At 40.6% G+C, this 16,587-nt stretch overlaps 1 protein-coding gene across 1 annotated transcript in view; it reads left to right on the top strand.

Annotated features, from left to right (window-relative positions):
* The first annotated feature begins 584 nt into the window (after positions 1-584).
* The window catches only part of rbms3 (RNA binding motif, single stranded interacting protein), a 134,517-nt gene continuing 118,514 nt past the window's right edge, over positions 585-16,587 (top strand). The window contains exon 1 of the mRNA XM_084384735.1: positions 585-1,539. Coding sequence (XP_084240861.1) covers positions 1,465-1,539 — 75 coding nt within the window. The 5' untranslated portion in view covers positions 585-1,464. The remainder of the gene's footprint in view (positions 1,540-16,587) is intronic.

Below are 16,587 nucleotides of genomic sequence, written 5' to 3'. Positions count from 1 at the left end.
CGGGAAAAAAAAAAGCACCTGCTATGAAACTGCACTCTTTCCCAGCACAGCATTTCACTTTCTGGATCCAGTGCTTTAGGATTATGGAAGAACGCAATTCTTTGCCATTTCTGCACTGCACTTATTTACTAGTATTAATGTCAGTGTGTCAGTATGTCAGTGTATCAGCCAATGCAAAGCTACCAGCATGGTTCAGACAAGAGCAAAGAAACATCTTACAGTCATTTATGTTTTATTTATTGAGAAAGTGAAGTTAAAAATACACTCTGAGGATAAAAAAAAAAAAGCTTTGGGGAAAGGGAGATCAGATGAGGTACAGTCTGTGGTTGACCAGAAGGGGGCCTCGGCTCCTTGCTGTGTCGTCCTCAGTCTCCTCCCCCAGAGTGTGGGTGTAAGGGTAAGTCTTCCCCTTCTACACTACTGAAGCCGTGCAGTGGGCGGCAGTTCTCCCATGAGGACGAACAGAGATAGGCTGGTTAAGACACTCCCCTGGCTGGGAGTGGTTGCAGCCAGCCCTTAGCCCAACCCACCAGGCTGTGGAGGAGGAGGAACACGGCAGTGCCCGAGCTGATCCCTTCAATCTTCCCCACAGTGTGGAGCAGCCGGCAGCGCGCACACACACTCACACACTCTCACACAGCCACACACACTCACACTCACTCTCGCACACACACTCTCGCGCGCAACAAAGCAGGCAGACGAGGGAGGCGTGTAATAAAGAAAAGAACATCACAGAGGAAAAACAGTGGTGCTGCACTTGGAGTTTTCGGATACTGCAGCCTGTCTGGAGTTTGTGCTGATTCCTGTGTGCCTCGTAACCTCACGGCTCACGTCTGGTCCTTTCCTGCGGAGGGTTTGAGTCCCGTCAGCTGTGCGCACAGAGATCCGAATCCAACGACTGTCTACATTGCCGCTTTGTGCATCCGCCAGACGGGAACAAAGTGTGCGACTGGGATATCTGACAAGCTCCTCTGGGAACCGACGCTGCACCGACTGTCAGAGAGAAAGAGAGAGAGAGAGAGTGAGTGAAAAAGAAGGAGCAAGATAGATAGAAAGAGGGCAGTCAAGGCATGAGCAGGAAACTAGAAGCCGGTTTTCCAGAGAAGTGATCGCCACAGTGCCCCCTCCTCTTCCCTCACCTCCTTCCTTCCTTTTCTCCTCTCTCCTGTGCCGCTGCTCTCTTTCTACGCGCACACCTCCTCTGCTATCCCATCCTCGTACCTCCGCTGTCCTTCCATCACCTCCTCCTCCCCTGCTCCCGAAGACGCGTGAAGAGGAGAAGCACGGCGCACACACGCTCGCTCGTGTCTGTATCATCTCATTCTCTCTCTTCATCCTTCCTCTGACTCCGTTCCTCACACGGATCTAGCCTCTAGCTGCGGAACCACAAGCGGAGGCTTTTTGAGTGTTGGATCCCACACGCGAGTCTCTGTCTCCAGCCACAGCCAGAAGGATTCCAGCTACATGGGCAAACGTTTGGAACAGCAACCAATGTACCCCCAGTACACTTACTATTACCCTCACTACCTTCAGACTAAGGTAAGGCACCTTGGTTATCTAGTTTTGTGATGTTCTGATTTAATGTCTCACACACTTCCTTGCGTACGCATCATTCTGACAGATTTCTGACACACAAACCACATGACCGATACTTGACATGGGCCGCTCTCTGGAGGTGCAAGAGTGCCCATTTATCAAGAATGCATGCACACACTCTTGCACACAAACTCACGATCCAGAGATTCTGTCCTCTCAGCTGCGTAGCCTGTGGTGGAGGGACTTGAATAATTGCATCCATCTCTCTAAGCCCCTACACCACCCGGACGTGGAGAATTGATTACCACAGGCTGATCGATAGTGCCGAGATGCTATCGGGGGCACTGGTGATCTTGGCCTCCCTCTGTGATTCATGAATGTTTTTATGCGCCGCGCCCCATAAAGAGGCTGGCACTTGCGTTACATGTTTGAGTGAATGAAAGTGGGGAGAGAGCTATGATTGGATCAGAGTTTAAAAAATGGCTGTTAGAACAAAGGGCGTGAGGATGCATTTTCCTGATCAACTTGAGGTGAGTAAATTATGAAGTGCAAAAGACGAATGTGAGGGAAGAAAATTTATGGAAAGTCTTTTGGAGGAGTTGCTTGCTCAACGTTGGCCAAATATGCAAGCGTTCCCAAAAGACACATGATAAACGGCAGTGGCCAAGTCGCTCTCCATCAGCAAGTGTTTATGACCTCTCTCTTTCCCTCCTTTTACCACTGTGTTACACTCCAAAAATGTATTTAGAGCTTGGGAGCCAATCTCAACCATCAAAATCTCAGAGGAGCTTGCAGAAAACGACTTGATTGATGCCCTTCATCACTAGTCTATACATGACACTGGCAACAGGCACCGTATTACCCATCAATACACACGCACACACACACTCCCCACTCCTTGTAGCTGCCTTCAAGGTCACGTCAAATTGGATCTTACCCACATCCGCTGTCTAATGAGTTTCTCAAGAGTGTCTCCAAGGGATGTGGGGGCTCGTCCAGAGCATCACGTCTTTGTCCTTCTCTCTTGTCGCAAACAGAAGTCCTTACAACAATAACTCACCTCGCTAAGTAGGGCCTGTCAAAGAGAACGCATGCATATTCAAAAGGTTTAGAATTGCGCAAAATATGTTGGTGATCCTTACCAAAGTAGAGCACTATGGCAAACACTGGAGCATCATGGGTAATGGCCAAATGGGCCGGTCTGGGAATAATTATTGATCTGTAGAATATTAAAGGAGATGGAGGAGGTTTTTTGGCACTGGGAGAGAGTTTCAGATTTCAGATATTCAGTCTCGCCTGTGAAGGATGGAGACCTCATGTGAGCACGGGTCAGTGTGAGTGCGATTGCGTGTGCGTGCGTGATTGGGGATGTAAATGGCCTGTTATTAATCTTGATTCTAGCGTGCTCTCTGAGTGGAGGCATTCCTCCGGGGGAAATCAATCATGAGGGGGAAGAGGGGCAACTGACACACAATCTAACCTCGCTCTCTCTCCCTCTCCCTCTCTGCCCCAATAACGCTCTGTGCGCAATGAGAGGCAAATGTTAAGCAGGGGAAATTAGGATGCTACAGTAAGCTGTTAATGTCGAGAATCAGTAATTCAGCTAAATTATATAAAGACCTGGTATCAATTACATGTAAATTACTTACTTTCATTAAAGTAGGTTCAAAAATAAATTTAAATGTGGCTCAAAATTCACCCATTGTTTTATAATGTGGGTCATAGATATCACTGAACAAGATATTTGGTGCAAACAAGATCACGCCTTGGGGCAAGATGTTGTTACACAAAGTAACAGGGAATCTATCTATCTGTAAGGCCTGTAAACTTTTAAACATCACTGCTTTTTAAAATTGGCTTTGTCAAGCCAACATTTAAAGCTTTTTTATTTATTTTTTAATTAGTCATATGAATTTTATTAATTTTAATTCTACTTCCTTACAGTCATATTTGATTGGAAATTATTCGTCCCTCAATTCAAATTCAATAATAGCATGCAACCCAAATCAATGGATTCACAAATCTCACAATGTAACTGTATTCCCCTAATGTGGATGTCTAGTACCGATATCACACCACCCTTTCCCCTCTCAGGTTTTAGCAGAACATGGGTGGGTGTATAAACGTGAGTAGTGTGTGGGCTGAGGTATCCTTGACAGAAGCCATACACCAGTGGGATATAAAATAGAATTTAAGGGAGGTAATTCCCCCCTGGTATTGTGTCAACAGAGGCCAGTGGGGCCCGTCTTCCATTCAATCAGCAGCTAGAAGTCAGAGCCTTATGGTGTGTGTGTGTGTGTGTGTGTGTGTGTGTGTGTGTGTGTGTGTGTGTGCGTGTGTGTGTGCATGTGTGTGCATTGATGTTTCAAAAGAAGGGTAAGAGGAAGAGAGCCAGAGCGAGCACTCAAATCCAGAGTCATGAGATTGCATATGCGAGCAAATGTGTGTGAGTGTGTGTGTGTGTGGTGTTCGGTTACACTCTGTGGGGTCAGCTTTATGTACAGCAGAAATAACATCCAGCCGGCCGTTTAAACCTCTCCTCTCAGTGGGAGTGCACACTAACTGCCCTGCAGTGAGGTGACATGTGGCTTGCCAGCAATGTTCCTGCTGCATTATGGGAACGATGCATATATGTGGCTCATTATATTTCTGCTGCTCTCAATGTCATTTAGGATTATTACGTTGTGATATTTACTCCGCTTGTGGATAATTACCAGACTGAGGCTTCATTTTCCTCTAGCGGCACCAATTTTTTACAACAACGGGGAAAATGCTCTCATCTCCCCTCCTCCAAACAACCTTCATCTGAATAATTAAACTCGTTAATGGACAAGCAATTTTCAGGTATCAACGACAATTTGATTTTCGGTATTCATTACCAACACTGTCATTAAACAGGTGAAAGGATAGATTAAAATCCATAAGCACACTCAGCCGTTTCACACGCAAATGACTCACTGCAACAAATTGAGTAATTTAGACCTAAAATATGCTTAACATTTTGAATAAGTGCCTGGTTGTTATTTATTAAATTTTTTTTTTTAAATGCGGTTATTTGTTCCATCAGATATTGTTGGAAGACAAATCCTGACTCCTAATCACTTGCCCTGTCCTGTGTTCTCCCTCCGAGAGTACAACAATAACATTACTTGTAATAGCATTATGTGATGTTAGACTATTATACTGTTTCTAAAAATTCCACACAAATTGTAAAAATAAAATAAATAAATAATAATATTTGGGTTGTTTGTGCTCAAAAGTATTTTTGGGTATATGAGCTTTTCTTGTTGGAAGCGAGCCATAATGACATGCACGGAAACATTAACTTACAAGAGCACAGGCTTTGTATGCGTGTGTGAATTATACATGTAAACACTTCCGTCGGGAAAGACTGTTTGCTGTAAGTGTTTGCCTGTAACCATCGAGTTGGGGATTTCAGATCTGCGAGAGTGCTAAATTATGCTTGTCCATGTGTAATTTTTCTGTTAGCATCTGAATGCACGTCTAAACCACAGATAGGGCCCAATGAAATCCATTTTATTTTTCCCCAATACGGTTTTATTTCCCCCTCCAAATTCTGTTTTTATTTTTCTGTTTTAATGGTTTAATTAAATTGTAATATAAAGGATGTCTAATCAATTGAATTCATAAAACTTGAAAATATATATATAATCATTTATTGACATTTTAACAATAGTGCCTTACTTTTTCAGAAACTTTTAACCTAATTTTAACACCAAATTTTTAATACTTGCATTTTTTTTATTTTACTTTTTTTATTTAATACAAATTTATTATAAAAAATCGTGGTTATCAAATTAATGCATCCAAATTTAACAATTTAATTAATCTTTTATGTAATCAAATGAAATTTGAACAATTCCTTTCATATTTTGGCAAACAAAATACCGAACAACAGTGGATTCCTATTTAAAACATGCATGGACACATTTTTTTGTGATATTCCTTAAAATATAAAAATAAATCTATCTATCTAATAAAAGATCTATCTATCTATCTATCTATCTATCTATCTATCTATCTATCTATCTATCTATCTATCTATCTATCTATCCATCCATCCATCCATCCATCCATCCATCCATCCATCCAGATGATCGTGAATGTCTTTTGGAAAGCACGCACGCAGCAAACGTTCATATTTTTAGTTCATCAATGTCCTTCTCGTTTCCTCCCTGTCTTTCTCTCATCTTCCCTCCCTTTTCCTCTCTCTCCCTCTCCTGCTGTGTCCTAGGCATTCTCTCCAGCCATCTGTTCAGAGGGGTGGGGTTCACTCTGAAAAGAGGAAGGAACATACTTGGCAAACATACCCATATAGGTGGGTAAAATGTTATGCCCAAGACTGTCCTCGTTTCAGGGGTGAAACGCTCTGCATTAGTCATGAACATGAAAGGAAAAGAATACAAAGCGCACAGAAGAGCTGTTTGTAGCAGTACTTCAATATTTTCTGGCCCGTTCTGAAAGTGAAATGTGTTCTAGATTTTCACATCTTGCATCAGAGAGTAATAACTCTGATGTGCATCCAGTCACACAAAAACAATATAAGAATGTGCAAGACAAAACTTTCATTGTCACTCACGCTGCTGAGTTAAAGTATTAGTACAATAGCATTGATAAAACTAATAGTTCTGGCTGTAAAATCTGATCCGATGAGACATGTAAATATACAAACAAAATACCATATTTCGTTTTCATTATATTAATGCACCAAACTATTAGAAAAAAATCATATTGCTCAAAGGTTGCTCTTTCATAGCTCTTTTAAACTTAAACTAAAAACGAATCATACTGATGATTAAAATTCATCTTAATTCAAGCAGATCACATTCAATTTGATTTTACTTATGTGAATTTCACCTGGGAAAAATCACTGATTGATCCAATTAATCTTAAATGCTTCAGAAAATAAAAACAATCATCACAGGGCATGTTCACATGCTAAGTATAGTTTCTTTTACTAAATTTAACGCATGGGAGGAAAATAAAGTATAATAATGAGCTATTTCTCATTGAGTGACAAAACACACACCACATCCTTCACAACTTAAGCTCCACAACAGTAACCACAAAAACTCCCAACATGACAAATACTTTTCTAAAATCACTTGATTTCAACATTTACTCTTCTGATCCAGTTTAATAATAAACGTTATTTTCTATAGCGCCTTTAAAAGTCGCATCTCAATCAAGCATGCTGGGAACTTAAAATCGACAGTCCAGTTTCAGTTAATGTCATCAGAAATGATTTACAGTATAGTTCCAAAATAAATTGAGAATAATGTATACATTTGACAAATTCAAATGAATTGAAAGTAACCAAATTAAGTTTCAGCTAATTTTATTTAAAGGCATAGTTCACTCAAAAATGAAAATTCTGTCATTTACTCATCCTCACAAAAGAAGATATTTCGAAATGGCTTCAAATGTTTTAGTCCATTCATTTAAAACCAGTGAGGTCCAAAACAACCTTGGTTCCCATTAACTTTCATTGTATGGACAAACGATTTGTCAAAATATCTTCTTTTGGGTTCCACAAAATAAAGAAGCAATGCAGGTTTTGAATGAAAATTTAATTTTTGGGTGGAGTATCAATTTAAATAAATTGAACAAGCAGCAAAAAGTTTTTTTAGTTTGAGGGATAGAAATAGACTTATAAACTACATTATGAGGTGCAATACTTTTATATTAAAAAAGTATTTTTTCTTGTGCATCTGGTCAGTGTCACCCTTAAGCACTTCCAGGATTCATCCATGACCAGAACTCATGTGTGGTCCAGGCTGTAATGGGGCGACCTGAGCTATAGCTAGTTGGTTTCAATTGGCTTGAGAGAGCCAGAGGAGAAAGGCACCGGTCCTGAGGTAATGGCCCTGCTGCATTTTTAATAGAGGACCACTTTGTAACAACCCGAGCCTGATGTATTCTCCCCTTTTAAGGGCCCTGCCATTTCTTTTTTACACACAGCTTGCTTTTAGGCCACTGGCATAAGTGCTCGACAAAGCCTGTGTTCAGGGATAAACGGCCGAGGAGGAACAAGCCACAGCCGCGGAAGGCTGCAGCAACACAGGGACTCATTGACGTTTTACCGCCGGCGTCCGAACCAGTTTCTCATTGGCACTGTCGCTGCTGGACTTTGTGTCTTTGCATCTCTGAGAAAAACAAGGAACGAAATGTGTTTAGCAGTAACTATAGATCAGTGTGGATTTGTAAAGTGATAGTGTTTTCATTGGAAGCAGGGATATGCCTGAATTGGGATTTTGGTTAAATGGATAATGGATAGATGGATAAATCATCAAGATGTATGGCGGCATCGTCAGCGGTCGCGCATGCTTGTGTGTGTGTATAAAACCGGTGGTTAATGAGCTTCAAGTTGTAATTAGCGGTTAGGAACGCTGCTTTTGCTATGAATTCACATAGATAGCAGAGAGGAACAGCATGTGCAGCTTGGCTTCAGTCACAAACGATAGCCACTCGATTTCAAGAAACAGAGGAGGGATGTAGTGCCTTTCAACCACTCCTGTCATCCCCTCTTCCCCCCCTCCCGTGCGTTTTCATCTAGAGACTCATTGGAAAGCGTTTCCCCCTGAAAGCAACCAAGGACAGAGCAGGCGAAGTAAGGTGTCATAAATCCTTGAGAAGGTGCTCCTCATTCCACGGACCCCACCCCCACGCACTCATCTCCCACTCCAACCTTTTCCGTGTCATGAAAAGTACATGCAAGGACTATGCACACACCTTTTGAGTGTTAAAAAAGCCTCCTATAATAGGATTCAGCTACAGCAATTCTAACCCACCATAACTGTATCCAATTCTCCACGGTCTGGCTTGAAATCAGGCCCCAAAAAGGTACATTAAAGACCGCTCTGGGAAATGCCATTTGTTTTGGCCCCGATTTCAAACCACTGAAGACCGTAAAGATGCCATCTTAAAGGACTCGTTCCTTCCTTCACCTCCCCAGTTGGATAAAGACACTTTGGGGTCTTAAAAGTGCCCAGGGACCAGGGGATGATTCAATACAGATTTCCCCCACGCCTGCGGAGGCTGCTCTGGGTTGGCATGGCGGCTAGCACACTGCCTGGGATTAGCTTATGTAAACAGTGCTTTTGTTGGGTTTCGGTTGAATTAATTTGTTCGCCCCATGTGCTTTTATCAGGATAATTTGTGCGGCAGACACTCAAAGACTTGTCCAAACATATCCCCGGGCTCAAGGCTAAATACAGAGCTAGTAATGACACTCAAACGTGTGGCGTGCTCTTTCTCCAGACTTTCCATCATGTTAAATGTGGTCACTGAGGTCATATGTTTTCTACTGAATGACAAGGTGAATCACAGCTTTAATGTATACCAGGGTTGTGCAAATTACTGAATTTAAGAATCGGTGTCCTTTGAATGATGAATGTAAATTTTAATTGAATTGGCCATAACCCACAGGAAGTTAAATGGGAATTACCACAAGTAGAATTTACTCAATTTTAAATTTATAGAAATGAAACGTTTTATTGCATTCTGGGGTATGAACAAAGTGCATAAATATATTAAATCTAAAGAAACACAGTATACAATGCAAAATGTCTATTTTTTTTTGTTTGTTTTAATATTCTTTGACTTAAGTAAAAAACATATCTAAAAATCTTGAAAACTGAATTAAAAAACGGGTTAAATTTATATCAACTTTTGCATATTAAATATCTAAAGGGATAGTTCAGCCAAAAATGAAAACTCACCCTCAAGTTGTTCCAAACTTATGTGAATTTCTTTCCTCTGCTGAACACAAAAGAATATGGGTAACCAAACAGTTAATGGGCCCCACTGACTTCCATAGTATTATTATTATTATTATTTTATTTTTTTACATACTATGGAAGTCAATGTTTGGTTACCGACATTCTTCAAAAAATCTTTTTTGTGTTCAGCAGAAGACAGAAATTCAAACAGGTTTGGAACAACTTGAGGGTGAATAAATGATGACAGAATAAAAAATTTTGGGTGAACTATCCCTTTAAATAGTTAAATACTTTAAGTGCAAAACAATCCGCCTACATTCAGTGAGAATTTTTTTTATTAAATATACATTATTTGAAAATTATTTTAATATCTTGGCCAGTGCTGCTCTCAAGTAAATTTATGCTGTTTCAAGGATTTTTATTTGTTTTTATTAGAAAAATAGTAACTTCCTCAGTGTATAAAGTACACATTTCTATATATGGCATTTCAAACAGATTCATACGTCTGTTATAGGCTTATAAAACCTTAAGGCTTTGTTTGAATTTCAATACATTTTTTATTCAATTCAAATCCGAACTGGATTCTCAAATCAATTCTGAATGGTGCACAACCCTGTTAAATTCACAAAATTACAATGTCCACCTGAGGTGAAGTCCATTGTGAAACCGGTGATGATAACTCTATTTGTTTGTACATGACTAATATATCCTCAGCTGGTCTGTGGTGGGTTCAGTGAACAGCTGTGCTTGTTAGCCATGGTAAGCTTGAAGGCAGGAGCCTCTGCTTTTGATGGTTCAGTTCACTTGAGTGCGTGTCTGCTAGAGGTGCTAGGTGGTGAAGAAACCAAGCCTGGACTTATTAGCCGAGCTATCTGTCACAGCAGCACAACAGCACTCTTGATTGCAGCTTCTAACGCTCCCTCAAACTGCTGTGTGAAACATAATGAGGGAAAGAAGGACAGAGAGGATTAGCGCACACTCTGGGTAACTGAAGTTCGAGCCTTATATTATTTCCATACCATTCCAGACAAAAATGTGGTAACACTTTATTTTGATGGTCCACTTTAGACATTCTGTTGACTATAAGTAACTTTGCAACCACATGTCAACTAACTCTCATTAGAGTATTAGTAGAATGTCTGCTTAATATCTGCAAACACTTTATTTTGATGTTCCCCCAACAGACATTCGACTGTTGCAAGTACAAATCAACTTATTTTAACCCTAATCCTAACCCTACCAGTCTACTAATACTCTAATGAGAGTTGCAACATTACTTATGTTAAAGGGACCATCAAAATAAAGGGAAGCCAAAAATCGTCTCAGATGTTTCTCCTAACATTCTGAGAAATAAAGATGCACAGAAAAAAAGGTAATATTCTGAAATATTATTACTATTGAAGTGAACTGTTTTCTATTTTGATATATTAATTTTTTTTTTTTTTTTTTGTGTAATTTATGATGGCAAAGCTGAATTTTCTGCAGCATTACTCCAGTTTTCAGTGTTCTCAATCCTTGAGAAATTATCCTAATATGCTGATTTCGTGTTCAGAATAAATCTTATTATTATCAATGTTGAAAACAGCTGTGCTGTTTAATAGTTTTGTGGAAACTGATCATTTTTTTCAGGATTCTGTGATAAATAGAATGTTCAAAAAACAGCATTTATTTGAAATATAATTCTTTTGTAACATTTTAAATGTCTTTGTCACTTTTGATCAATGGAATACATTCTTGCTGATTAAAAGTATGAATTTCTTTCAAGAAAAAAATAAAATAAATCTTACTGACACCAAACTCTTGAATGATATAAAACATCTTAAAAGAATTTCATTAGAAAGTATTAAGAAATTATGTTTATATAATGAATTCTCTGACATGTGATTGCAGAATTCAGAATGCTCGAATCCATGAGACATTTCTGAGATCTTCCAGAAAGCAGAAGTCTTTTTCACAGGACAAAACATCTGTGAAGGAGGTCTCCATTTTATGTCTATTTAATCTCATTGCTAGAAAAACAATGGAGACGTTATAGAAATCTTATTTGTGATTGCTACTTCCTGTGGCTCACTCCGTTGTCATTTCCTGTCTCCTCGCTCACAGTCCCTATTAGCCAAGTAGCAAAAAGGCAGAGAATGAACAAGACAAGTCCATAAAGAGATGCAGAAGACAGAAAGGAGATGATGCAGTCGTGACAAGATCCGCCCTAGAGATGTTACAAACAATGTGACCTCATCCTTTCAGCCCCAGCGGTATACGCGCACACAATAGTTATGTGTCGTTGATTCGATGTGTCTTTTCAAAAGTTTAGGCAGCACCGGAGCACTTTGCTGTTCGCCGCATTCATGTGCTGCATATTTTATTAGCCTCTCCAGTTTTATGAATGATTAAGCTCCTTTGTGCGCGCTGCTCGGCTGCAGCCAGGTCTCACCCTCAACTAGAGCATGCGTGTGAACTGCTTTTTCTGCGCATGTGTATCTCTTCATAATGCTCTTTCGAAAACAATGGGCCCCTGAGGGCCTAAACTGCCCAGTGTCCCAGGGTTTTACCCTTCTCGTCCTTTTGTGCTAGCGTGCCTTTGTTTGAAATGCTGGCCCAGACTTTCCCCTCTGCACTGAGATTGTATTTCCCAATGCTGGTCGTCGGGATGAGATGCATTTAGCTGGCTAAAGTGGTGCTAGGCACACAAAAAAAAAAAGTCTTTTGTAGAAGCACAAGCGCTTTCATCTCGCACTGCGGTATCCAGAAAGCAGAAGGGCCTTTTGGGGGAGGATGTTAAACTTTAAAATGTCTTTTAAACTTTCCGACGCACGCATCTATATTCCACTACAGTCCGTCTGACTTCCATCAGCTTCCTTTTCTGTCAAATAAATAAATAAATCTTGCACTTCAAACAAATAAGGTTAGACACACACTACTGTAGTAGCAGTCTCTGATTGGGGTGTCATTATTTCTGCAAGAAATGGTGGGCGGTTTGACAAATAGGTGTGAGAGGAGAGAGGACACGGGGCATGTCAGAGACGGCGTGCAAATGGCTGTGCGGACACATTCCATAAGAGGACGTGTGTATCGGTGCACCGCACAACAACTTCACACTAATCATCTCACTCACGCCTTAATGGCCAACATTTGTTTAAAGAAAACAGGGATGCCTGTACGAGCCAATTAGAGTGCATATTGACATTCATGAAGGGATGTCTTTCTCCTTTGTGTGGGTGTTTGTGTGTCTCAATGAATGACCGTGTGTTTATGGGGTTTCGGATTGAACTCGCGGACGTCGGCAGGCAGGTCAGAATGAGAGGTCGGAGAGAGTCTTGGGTCACAGTCACTCTAACTGTCCGATGATAATTAGACTGCAAACGTGCACGCACACACACACACACACACACACGCACACACACAAATGCAGTACATCCTAGCCTTACTAATGAGCCTATCACTGTCTAAGAGCCGCATCTCATATCTCACACACACACACACACACACACACACAGAGCCTAATGGGCCGGCTCACTTTCTGGCCTCTTCTCCCTGATACACAACACTCTCAAACCATCAAGCACTGAAGATGGTCTGCTAGAGGAATTCACAGAAAAGTACTGAAAAAGCCATTACACAGAATAAACAGGTCTGATGAAGATTTTTTGTTTTGTTTGAGGAAGACAGCTTTGTGTGAAGAAGGTTAGGTTATAGGTTATTGTCAATCCTGACATCCGTCCAAGCCCTTTATTGCATAGATTCATTAAGACTGTTTTTGCGAAGCGGATCAACTAATTGAAAATTCAATACAAAAGATTGATTGAATAAATGATGACTTTGAACTATTCAATAGATGAACCATTTAATTAGAAACACTGTTGTCCAGGAATACAGTAACATTACAAAATACGATTACAATATACACTCACCTAAAGGATTATTAGGAACACCTGTTCAATTTCTCATTAATGCAATTATCTAATCAACCAATCACATGGCAGTTGCTTCAATGCATTTAGGGGTGTGGTCCTGGTCAAGACAATCTCCTGAACTCCAAACGGAATGTCAGAATGGGAAAGAAAGGTGATTTAAGCAATTTTGAGCGTGGCATGGTTGTTGGTGCCAGACGGGCCGGTCTGAGTATTTCACAATCTGCTAAGTTACTGGGATTTTCACGCACAACCATTTCTAGGGTTTACAAAGAATGGTGTGAAAAGGGAAAAACATCCAGTATGCGGCAGTCCTGTGGGCGAAAATGCCTTGTTGATGCTAGAGGGCAGAGGAGAATGGGCCGACTGATTCAAGCTGATAGAAGAGCAACTTTGACTGAAATAAACCACTCGTTACAACCGAGGTATGCAGCAAAGCATTTGTGAAGCCACAACACGCACAACCTTGAGGCGGATGGGCTACAACAGCAGAAGACCCCACCGGGTACCACTCATCTCCACTACAAATAGGAAAAAGAGGCTACAATTTGCACGAGCTCACCAAAATTGGACAGTTGAAGACTGGAAAAATGTTTCTGGTCTGATGAGTCTCGATTTCTGTTGAGACATTCAGATGGTAGAGTCAGAATTTGGCATAAACAGAATGAGAACATGGATCCATCATGCCTTGTTACCACTGTGCAGGCTGGTGGTGGTGGTGTAATGGTGTGGGGGATGTTTTCTTGGCACACTTTAGGCCCCTTAGTGCCAACTGGGCATCGTTTAAATGCCACGGCCTACCTGAGCATTGTTTCTGACCATGTCCATCCCTTTATGACCACCATGTACCCATCCTCTGATGGCTACTTCCAGCAGGATAATGCACCATGTCACAAAGCTCGAATCATTTCAAATTGGTTTCTTGAACATGACAATGAGTTTACTGTACTAAAATGGCCCCCACAGTCACCAGATCTCAACCCAATAGAGCATCTTTGGGATGTGGTGGAACGGGAGCTTCGTGCCCTGGATGTGCATCCTACAAATCTCCATCAACTGCAAGATGCTATCCTATCAATATGGGCCAACATTTCTAAAGAATGCTTTCAGCACCTTGTTGAATCAATGCCACGTAGAATTAAGGCAGTTCTGAAGGCGAAAGGGGGTCAAACACAGTATTAGTATGGTGTTCCTAATAATCCTTTAGGTGAGTGTACATTGGTACTCTGATATATTCAATGGCACTAAATAATGGTACTTGGGATGGATGGATAGAAAGGCCACAAGCTGTCTATCTCCCACTGCCAGCCCAGTTAAACTCCTCATGCCTGAGCTGAGCTGGGTTTGAATAATTCAGCAGGGTGGGCAAATCCAGATTTACAGATTATCATGGTTAACAGCACAAAGGCACATGAGAGTTAGAGAAGAGATGAAAAGATAAGCACACACACAGACATACAAACACACAGTATTGCCATGTCGGTATCTTCTGTATTGATTACGTCCTTTTATAGCCACCAAAAGTGCTGTTCACACACCATGCACACAAATCACTGCAATTAGGTCTGTACTGAGCCACACTTCAGATTTCACACAGCTTTCAGTCAGTGTTCAAACTTTTCAAACCGCACAGACACATTATTTGACTTGATTCTCTGTCATAACGACTTGATATTCTGCCATCTCGTCGCACACACTGTCAATCATTTATTCTGCTGCCTTTTAGCTTTTCAAGCTATTCAATTTTATCCCAGCTTTGCCAAAGGATCGTCGCACTATTTTTTTTTTTCCAGAGAATTTTATTAAAGGTCCTAATGGAAGATGCGGTGCTCTGTTGATTATAAAAAAGAACCTGTTACCTGAGGCATATCTAGTCTCCAGAGCAGGTTTTAGCGTAATAGGACAGAGAATCTTCAAAGCCGAGAGTTCTCACAGGCGGCAGTTCTGGTTTTTGAACAAAAGGAAAAGCTTCCTCTGGTCTCCACAGATGTTATCTGGTCAAATTGGCTCTGGACTTTGTCAAGAGTGTGTTCCTTTTTGAATATACGGTGGGCGTCTGTTGTAAATGCCTCACTGTTTCCATTGTGAAACTGGTTTATGTAGAACATTAACTTAGGAATTAATCCAATATGAGGAGAAGGTCAGATCACGGACGGCACGCTGTACAGAACAGATTTCACATTTTGTGGGACTGCAGCTTTTTGTAACAGTCAAAATTTTAATGAGAATAATTATCACATAAATAGTTCCAGTCTTAAAGGAACAAATCATCTAAAAATGAAAACTCGCCCACCTCACGTCGTTCCAAAACTGTATGCTGTTGTCATAAAATGGAGAATGTTTGAAGAATCATCATGCTGTGACTAGTCCATAGTTACCACATCTGTTAAGCCCCACAATCTTACAAAAAAGACAAAACAACAACCACAACACCATAGCCCATATGGCTTGTAATCTACATTCCAAGTCTTCTGAAGTCATAGTGTTACGTGAGGAGGAAACTTAAATATATGTCCTTATTCATTGATAATCATCTCTTCCAATGGATTGTTACCTCAAAAACATTTCACTGAAGACTTGGAATATAGACATAAGTAACTGCATTTGTTTTCCAGTAAGAATATCACTCTAAAACAATATAAATTCTTATTTAACAATATAAACAATACATTTGCTTGAGAAACAAGACTGCAAAGGATAGCAAGACTTGTTTTCATAGGGATCGAATACTACATGTCTCACTGAATTGGCATATTTATTTTTCCACTTGTTTTGACCTTGTTTATGAAAATCCTGCCAGTGTAGTAGGACAAAATACACTAAAGATACATTCTTCAAAGTTAATATCTTATGTAGTGTTGCCTCTCAAGTATTTTAACTGGAAATACTTTCTTTTATAAAGAATAAGACCTTTTTTTGCAGCGTTGTGACTAGGAATCACTGTTGTAAAGATCTAATTCATACAGGTCTGGAAATACATGAAAGTGAGTAAATAATGACTGCGTTTACATTTTTGGCTAAATTATTCCATGAATAGGTCATCAAAGCAAATCATGTGGGTTGTGGCCTCTCTGGTTCAGGTAATAACACTATGAAAGCTGTCTGATATGGAAAGGTGTGTACTTTCTAGAGCTTTGGACTGAATTCCTCGTAGACTGCAGACACAGCTCGAGTCGTTCCAGGTAGGTTTCAATTTCAAATGCATTCTCTCTCTCTCTCTCTCGTGGAGCGCTGATCCCTCACCCTCACCCTCACGTTGAGTTTGCGTTACTGGAAACCAGCTGCAGAGAGACTCCCAGAGGTGTGTTGTGTGCCAGGATCACCCCTAACCACCAATTAAACCGCACAGTCTTTTCAAAGAATCAATTATTAATAACAAGAGGTACTTCACAGAGCCCTGC

The sequence above is a fragment of the Rutilus rutilus genome, assembly GCF_951802725.1.
Source record: "Rutilus rutilus genome assembly, chromosome: 17".
Lineage (NCBI taxonomy): Eukaryota > Metazoa > Chordata > Actinopteri > Cypriniformes > Leuciscidae > Rutilus > Rutilus rutilus.
This window is presented reverse-complemented; position numbering and strand designations above follow the sequence as displayed.